General features: G+C 51.0%; 1 protein-coding gene across 1 annotated transcript in view; it reads right to left on the bottom strand.

Moving 5' to 3' along the window:
* Window positions 1-502: 502 nt before the first annotated feature.
* The window catches only part of LOC134031706 (serine/threonine-protein kinase BRSK1-like), an 8,103-nt gene continuing 307 nt past the window's right edge, over window positions 503-8,298 (bottom strand). The window contains exons 2-13 of the mRNA XM_062475409.1: window positions 8,060-8,206; window positions 7,471-7,502; window positions 7,016-7,180; window positions 6,649-6,746; window positions 6,088-6,238; window positions 5,812-5,872; window positions 4,475-5,099; window positions 4,077-4,125; window positions 3,844-3,967; window positions 3,439-3,640; window positions 3,220-3,309; window positions 503-3,116 (exon numbers count right to left, since the gene is read on the bottom strand). Coding sequence (XP_062331393.1) covers window positions 2,917-3,116; window positions 3,220-3,309; window positions 3,439-3,640; window positions 3,844-3,967; window positions 4,077-4,125; window positions 4,475-5,099; window positions 5,812-5,872; window positions 6,088-6,238; window positions 6,649-6,746; window positions 7,016-7,180; window positions 7,471-7,502; window positions 8,060-8,206 — 1,944 coding nt within the window. The 3' untranslated portion in view covers window positions 503-2,916. The remainder of the gene's footprint in view (window positions 3,117-3,219; window positions 3,310-3,438; window positions 3,641-3,843; window positions 3,968-4,076; window positions 4,126-4,474; window positions 5,100-5,811; window positions 5,873-6,087; window positions 6,239-6,648; window positions 6,747-7,015; window positions 7,181-7,470; window positions 7,503-8,059; window positions 8,207-8,298) is intronic.

The following is an 8,298-nucleotide window of genomic DNA, read 5'->3' on the forward strand; positions in this document are numbered from 1 at the left end:
ATGGAAGCAAATCAGTGACAATGTTTTGAATTGTAAAATGCATTTTAAAAAACACCGAATTAGTTGGTTTTGAATCCACGAAATGAAATTTCGGGATGAATAATTGAGATGAAAAACTTTGAGGGAAAAAACTTCGAAGCGAAAACATTTTAAATAAAATCCTGGATGCACAGATTTTCAGAGTTTATTATAATCATAACAATAAGGTGGATGCCTCTTTATTTTGACCATCAATTCAACCATAATAGTTATTTTTTTTATCACAGGCAATAGTTATAATAGTGCACTTTTTAAATTATGATACAGACATTTCTTTTTTTTTTTAAACACCTTATTCTACTGACCCTTAGGAATGGAGAATAGTTTACAATCTTAGCTAGAGTAAAGTTGATGAAGATGATGGTGGTAGTGTTGAGGATGATGGTGGTGGTGACATTGATGATAATGATGATGAAGGTGAGCAATCATAAAGTGAATACAGTGAAGCCACAGACGATGTCTCTTGCCCTGACAGCAGAGAGGTAGGGGCAGATAGGGGTGTCTCTTGCCCTGACAGCAGAGAGGTAGGGGCAGATAGGGGTGTCTCTTGCCCTGACAGCAGAGAGGTGGGGGCAGATAGGGGTGTCTCTTGCCCTGACAGCAGAGAGGTAGGGGCAGATTGGGGTGTAGGACTAAGCAATAAACAAGACAGGTAGAATTAGCGAGCGTGTGATGTTAGTGAGACAGTGTGTATAGGTAAGGGGGATGGTGGGGATGGGGGTTTCAAGATATGTAGTCTGTTTTGTTTTGGGTAATGTTGCATGGCCTTGTCTTCATTTCCCTTGCCATCCAGCCTGTTGATGCATGACCTTCTTGCTTTGGTCTACAGTGTGTCAACAGTACACAAAAACACACTGTTCTAGTGCATGTCATATGTACACACACAAACACACACGCACACACATAGTATCTTTCTAGTATGTGAAATATGTACACACATACATCCGTTGTCTATGTATAATTATGTCCCCGCATTCATACACCCGAGATCCACTGTGACTCTTTTCCATGTTCAGAAGAAGCACGAGAGAGGTTACTAAGAAACACTGGTAACCACGGCAGCTGTGCCGGGAGGAAAACAGACAGAAGTGTCTCGGAATGTCGTGTTCGAGCCATGACGGCGAAACAACATGACGATGCTCATGAGAAAGAACAAAAAGAGGAAGAATTATCGCTTGTAATAGTTCCTGATATATTTCTCTTGGTGTAAGATACATGCCTGTGAAATAAATAAATACAATACATTAACACATGTAAAGGATCTAATCACTTCAAACAAATGATGTCATATCCTGCTGGAGACATTCGGCTGCATCCATTGCATATTGAGCAGTATGGAAGACTGGTTATGATGAGTAACATCTGTATCTTATAATACTACAGTAGGACATGAACATCAGAAAACACTGCGTTGTCTTCCAGCATGGTGATATTTAGTGATGTGGGTGGTAAAGTAATCGGTTACTTGGCTCGTTGCTGAGGACCGGGAAAATACTCTTTCCCCTAGCTTCAAAGTCCAGGTTTAACAAGGAATAAGTCTGTGTCTGCTTGTTGAGTCCTGCATGATGGGAATGACAATGGATCTATGTTCAAGTTCTGAGTCACAGCATGAATCCTGGAGCTCAGAGAGAACCTGGTAGCCGTCTCTCTGTTAGCCGCGTGAGACTCACACACCAGCGGGAGACAGACTTGTTTGCTCGCTCACAATGTAATTTTTTTGTTTTGTTTTAGTTAGTTTTTTTAATATATATTTTAATATTTCTTTTTCAAATCAAAAAATACTTTGAATTTTCTTCAGAGCAAGCTTGTCCAACGCACAAACCTTGTATTGTCTCTGAGTTTCAAAAAGAAATTTAAAAACATGTTGCTTGTTTCTTTGCAGTTCCTATTCACGAAGCGTGAGCTCTACTCAACACCAAACGCTCTCTTCTTCATTTCAGCTGACAGCCTCAACACAGTTGAAAACTAATAAATAAATAAATAAATAATCTTAAGTAAAACAAAATAAAAAAATATTTTTTTCACATTCACTTAGTTAGCTTAACTGTTGTATTTCTTTACAGCGAGAGGCCGATGTGTAGCTAGGCTACGCTCGACCCGGGAGAGCTATCGCCTTTCTGAGCTGGATCTTTTGGTGTTTGTCGACTCATTCATTAGTGTCAGCAGGTTCAGACGTCCAGAGCTGATGTGGATGGTGATCGGCAATTTTTTTGTTTGTTTGTTCATTATATTCATTTTGTTTGTCCTCTTACACTCAATGGCTTAAAGGTAGTCTACTTACAGTGGGCTTGATCATGTTTCCTGTGGAAGGGGCACTGTGGGGCGGAATTGGGGGGTTAGAAATGGTTTTATTTCTAAAATCTACCCCAGGATTATAAGCCTGTTCTTAGTTTTGGTTTTAGATGCGATATTGCGAATGAAATGTCACCCAAGTCAACCAGAAACAACGTGGCCTGCTGTATCTTCATGACCTGCTAACGAGCTAGCATGCAGCTAAGCGTTCTGGAGCTCCTGAACTCGTCTGGGACTAAGACCCAACCTCTTGCAGTCACAGAAAAGATTCATATAAATTTTTTTGATTCCAGAGCAGGATCCCTACTGGATCTGGTGGGTCAACTTAGATGTCCGTTTGAGCGGATGTGTGAGTGGTGCGAAAGCAATTTCTATCATAATATTTGTTCCTTAAGGAGGACGTCGTGAGAAAAGCTTCTTCCTGGAAGCAGGACAGATCAGATCGCTCACAGCTGACAAGTTTGTGTTTTGGTTTTCGTCCCTGGTGATGTTTTCTGCTGTTTCCTGTTTTGTGGCCCTGCTCCCTGTCTGCTCCGCGGGCCGGGTCCTAGGGCTGGGACTGGGTCCTAGGGCTGGGACTGGGTCCTAGGGCTGGGACTGGGTCCCGTTGGAGGACAGAAGGCGTGTCCTCTCCTTCCCGGAGCCCCGGCGCTGGAGGACACCCCCGCTGCCTCCGATCCCCGCTCCGTCCGCTCGGTCGCCCCACTCACAGCGGTCGCCCCCACCCTCAGAGCGGCGGGAGTTCTGGCGGGTGGGGGTCCCGTGGGGACGGCCATTCTTCTCGTCTGGGAAGGGGTCAGAGGAGAGAGAGAGGCAGGGGGAGGTCAAGTGACCCTGTCGTAGATGACGGTGTGTGTAGGGGTGTGTGTGTGTGGGGGAGGGGCTCACCGGAGAGGGCCTGTGCCATGGGCTGATCGTGAGAGCTCAGAAGCTGGGCCTGGATCGTCTCAACCACTCGTTTAAACCTGCGACTAGGACCTGGACACACACACGCAGTCAAAAGCACCATACCAAATCTGCCCTACTTTCTCACCAAACAGCATCAATTCAATCCTCTGGGTATAACGTGTGTCTGTTTCCTCAGTACTGCCCTGGAGCCCCACTGACCTGATATGAGGGTGAAGGTCACGCTGTAGATACCCGACTCTCTCTTGCTCTCCCTCTCCCGCTCCCTCTCCCGCTCGCCCTCGGAGAAGGCGATGTCCACCTGGAACTTGACCGGCTTCTGGAAGACCGACGGGCCGCCCGAGGTCTTGTACTCTGCCCGGAAACTGGTCTGGGAGATGACACTGTGACTGAGGGAGGGGATCTGGGGGGCGGGAGGTAGAGAGAGACTCAGTCACGCCACCTGCTCTGGCTTAGTTCTAAGCCTAGGAACGGAGAGAGGAGGAGGGGAGAGAAGAGAGGTGGAGAGAAGAGAGGAGAGAGAGGAGAGAAGAGAGGAGGGGAGAGGAGAGAAGAGAGAGAGGAGAGGAGGAGGGAAGGGGAAGAGAGGAGGAGAGGCTCACTCACAGACAGGAAGGCGTGGACGATGTCAGCTTTGACGGAGCTCAGAGGTTTGTCTCTGATCATAACGAAGATCTGCTCCTCCTTCTCCAGGCTGATGAAGTTCCCGAACCACGACTTCTTAGCCAGCCTGAAGGAAGGCCCACAGTAACAGTGATTTGAAATGAACGAGCATGTATATAAGCGAGGGTGTGTTTGTGGAGGTGTGTGTATGTGGAGGTGTGTGTGTGTGATCATACTCAGGACTAGACTCCGGGGTCAGACTGGACATGTCTTCAGAAGTTGGAACTGTGGAGCAGAGACACAGACTCAGACCTCCAGGAGGGTTCAGCTGTCTACCTTAACCCGTGTCCCTGTACTCAACCTGTCTGGAACCAGGAAGGGCTCAATGAGAGCTCAAAGAGAAATCTCTTTATCGAGAGCATCCTGGCCATGACAGACAGCATCAACAATTATCAGTAGTTTAGTTAAAAAGAAAAAAACTGAAATTGTCCTTGTTGTGGATAGCATCCAGCATGTGTGTTTACACTGTAAGAGTCTAACCTGTTCTCCTTCACATCACAGTCAGAATCATCGCAACACAACTTCAACAGGAAACCCCCTGTAGACCGTTTTGTCATGACCTTTGACCTCTCACCCTGCAGTTTGCGCCGGTGGAACCTCGGCGACCCCAGCAGGTTGTTCTTGAAGGAGTTGAGGCGGGTCCTCCAGTGGGCAGAGCTACTGGCGGCCATGCCGCCCCCTCCTGGGCTGGAGGGCGGGGTGAGGGAGAGAGAGCCCACGCCCCCTCCCTCTGCCCGCGAGGAAGAGGAGGAGGAGGAGGAGGAGGGCGGGGTGGAGGAGGGGTGGTGGGGGTGGTGGACGGGGGTGCCCAGGGGCGTGGGCAGGGGGGAACCCTGCGGGGTGACCTGCGACACACAGTGACCAGAGTTGGAATAGAAGCTCTTAGTGACAGACTTGAGGACGGACGGAGAGGGGAAGAAAAACAGGCGAGGGATGGGGGAGAGGAGGGGCGAGGGGGAGGGGGAGCGGGAGGGGGAGTTGTGGAGGGGGAGGGACTTGATGGGCTGGAGGTGGGGGCGTTCGGAGGGGCCCTTGGTGGGCAGGGTCTGGGTTTTGGGGTTCTGGGGGTGCTTGAGCTTCTCCGCGGTGCGGGCGGGGCGGGGCGCCGTGGAACTCCCTTGTCTGGGCGTGTCCTTGGGGTGGGAGGTGGCGGAGGTGACGTCTGATTGGCTGAAGGTGAAGACAGGGCTCTGATAGGACTGGGGTTGGGGGGGTGGAGTTGGGGGAGGTGTGGAAAAGAAGAATAGAAAGAGAGGGGATGGAAAATGGAGAGAGAAGGATGGAGATGAGCGTCATGGGTGACTGGAGAGTGAAGCAGAGTGATTCCTGAAAGTGATCATGTGACAGGAAGTGATTCCTGAAAGTGATCATGTGACAGGAAGCGACTACAGTGCATCATTAACCTTGTCATTCACTACAACTAAATCATGCTCTTTCCTGTACCGTAAACTCATTTGATGGAACGTTGACAGTATTAAAAGAAACAGCAGAAGGCTTTGTTTCTGGTTGCGTTTCAGAATCCTGTTGCTCTTTCATGATTCCTTCCTGAGTGGTATCTAGCTCGGTTCTCTTTTGCTTATGTCTGATCTGGGCTGTTCCACAGTGTTGCAATAGTGAATGCTGGGGAGACCAGCAATGGAATCTTATGCAATGAGGTGAGAGGTGTCATGGAGTCAGAGCCAGGCTGACGAGTGGAGCTGGAGAGAAATGATCGATGCAGTGTAGAGCCAGGCTGACGAGTGGAGCTGGAGAAATGATCGATGCAGTGTACGAAATGTTCCGTTCTACGTTTGATTGGTTTGGAAGCCAGGTCCATGACAGAGAGTCGGACACACCCAGCTGACCTGGAGCCTGTGTGAGAGCAGGCTGAGGAGGGAGACAGGGGAGAGGAGCTGGCCTGAGGGCCCTTACCCTGGGGCTGGTGAGCGGGCTGGAGGACAGGCCGGTGGAGGCCCCGCTGACCGACCGAGACCTGGGACACACACACACACAGACACACACACACACAGACACACACACACACAGACACACACACACACAGACACACACACACACAGACACACACACACACAGACACACACACACAGCAGAGGAAACACGGACTATCAGAATGTGTTCGTTTTGTAAGTGTGTGTGTGTAGGTAAGTGTGTGTGTGTGTGAGAGTATGTTTCTGTTTGTGTGTGTACCTCTGGCTGTGTGCGGTGTCCAAGGCCCTGCGGGGCGGGGTGGGAGACCCCTGCTCTGTGACGCTCAGCACCTCCAGGCTCTTCCTCTCCGGCCGGCAGCGACCGTGACGCGTCAACATGGGGGAGTCCACACGCTTCCTAGGGGGGTCAGCTGTGGCCCGCACACACACACACACATCAGCAGGGTGAGGGGGCAGGGAGACGCCACCCCCCTTTAAACACAGTACTGTCCCCACTTCCTGAGACACATCTCACACATGCATACACACACACACATCCCCCCAAGACACACACATACCCCCCCCAGAAACCCACCTCACACACACACAGACAGACCCACACCCAGACACACAGACAGACCCACACCCAGACACACAGACAGACCCACACCCAGACACACAGACAGACCCACACCCAGACACACAGACAGACCCACACCCAGACACACAGACAGACCCACACCCAGACACACAGACAGACCCACACCCAGACACACAGACAGACAGGTCTGGTCTGGAGAGGAAGAGAGGGGCGGCTCACTCCTGCCCCCTGCTGACTGACCCACGTCATTACGTGGAGGCAGATCCTCGTCCTCGTAGCTGGGGTAACGCTCCTTCCTGTCCAGAAGCAGGTAGTAGATCATCTTCTCCTGGTTGTCCCTGAGGGGGGAGGGGGCGGAGGAAAGAAAACTAGACAATAAGGACATAACTGATGTCACATAAGGAAACTTGAAAAACCCTGATGAACATGAGCCCCCCCCCGGTACGTACTGGTCACTCTGCAGGTCTCTGGTCACCCCTCCCCTCCCCCCCCCCTGGTACGTACTGGTCACTGCAGGTCTCTGGTCCCGACCCCCACCCCCCCCCACCCCCCCGATACATACTGGTCACTCTGCAGGTCTCTGGTCCCCCCCCCCCCCGGTACGTACTGGTCACTCTGCAGGTCTCTGGTCAGCTTGCTGCGGTCCCTGAAGCAGCCCAGGGAGTGCATGCTGTCCAGCACGTCAGGGTCCAGCTCAGCCACGGACAGGACACGGCCCACACACACACGCCGGGGCGGAGGCTGCTCCAGACACGGCTCGTTACGGCCCCCCCTGGAGACACACACACACAGGGGAGGACACACACACACAGGGGAGGACACACACACACAGGGGAGGACACACACACACAGGGGAGGACAAACACACACAGGGGAGGACACACACACACAGGGGAGGACACACACACACAGGGAGGACACAAACACAGGTACACACAGACATAAAAAGTATATTCATTAACAACAAAACACACAAGTATCCCTTTCTCTATACAGTCTATGGGAGGTTTAAATCCACCGTCATTTACATCTGAGAGTCAGACCAAACTAATGAATACTCACTGATACCAGGTGTGCTTCTGAATGGCCTCTAGCTGTAAGAGGCAGAAAGATCGATTAGTACTGTCTGCGCAGGGCAGATGGTGCAGCCTGGAGTGCAAACACTCCTCCCAGGGCTGGCTTCCCAGCAGGGGCACACACACACACAGATCACATGGCAGGGTGTGAGATGCGAAAATATGTTTACCATTTATGTTGTCTTTCTGTTTGTGTATGGTTTACAATACAGCATTATATGACTAGATACATATTATATGTTGTTTGTATACTATATACTTAAACACAAACAAGTGACCCAGTATCAAGTAAGTCCATGCATCTGGTCCTGGTTCTGGACTGGTTCTGTTCTGGGTCTGATCTGGGTCTGATTCTGGTTCTGTATTGGATCTGGTCTGGGTCTGGTTCTGGCTGGTCTGTGTCTGGGTCTGGTCTGTACTGGTTCTGGTTCTTGTCTGGGTCTGTACTGGTTCTGGTCTGGGTCTGGGTCTGTACTGGTTCTGGTCTGTTTCAGGTCTGTGTCTGGTCTGTGTCTGTGTCTGGTCTGTGTCTGGTCTGGGTCTGGTTGTGGTCCACCCCTGGTTGTGGTCCATACCGTGAGTCTCTTGTCCGGGCAGACCTCAATCATGCCCCTGAGCAGCGCCTGGCAGTCGGGGGGGATGAAGTGGGGCATGTGGAACACCCCACTCTTCACCTTCTCCAGCAGCTGCCGCAGGTTGTCATGGTCAAACGGCAGCGCCCCCTACAGAGAGGGGAGGAGGGAGGGAGAGAGAGGGAGCAAGAGAGAGAGGGGGGGAGAGAGAGAGAGGGATGTCAAAAGTTGTATTTGATTCC

Source organism: Osmerus eperlanus, chromosome 12 (assembly GCF_963692335.1).
Source record: "Osmerus eperlanus chromosome 12, fOsmEpe2.1, whole genome shotgun sequence".
Taxonomy (NCBI): Eukaryota; Metazoa; Chordata; class Actinopteri; order Osmeriformes; family Osmeridae; genus Osmerus; species Osmerus eperlanus.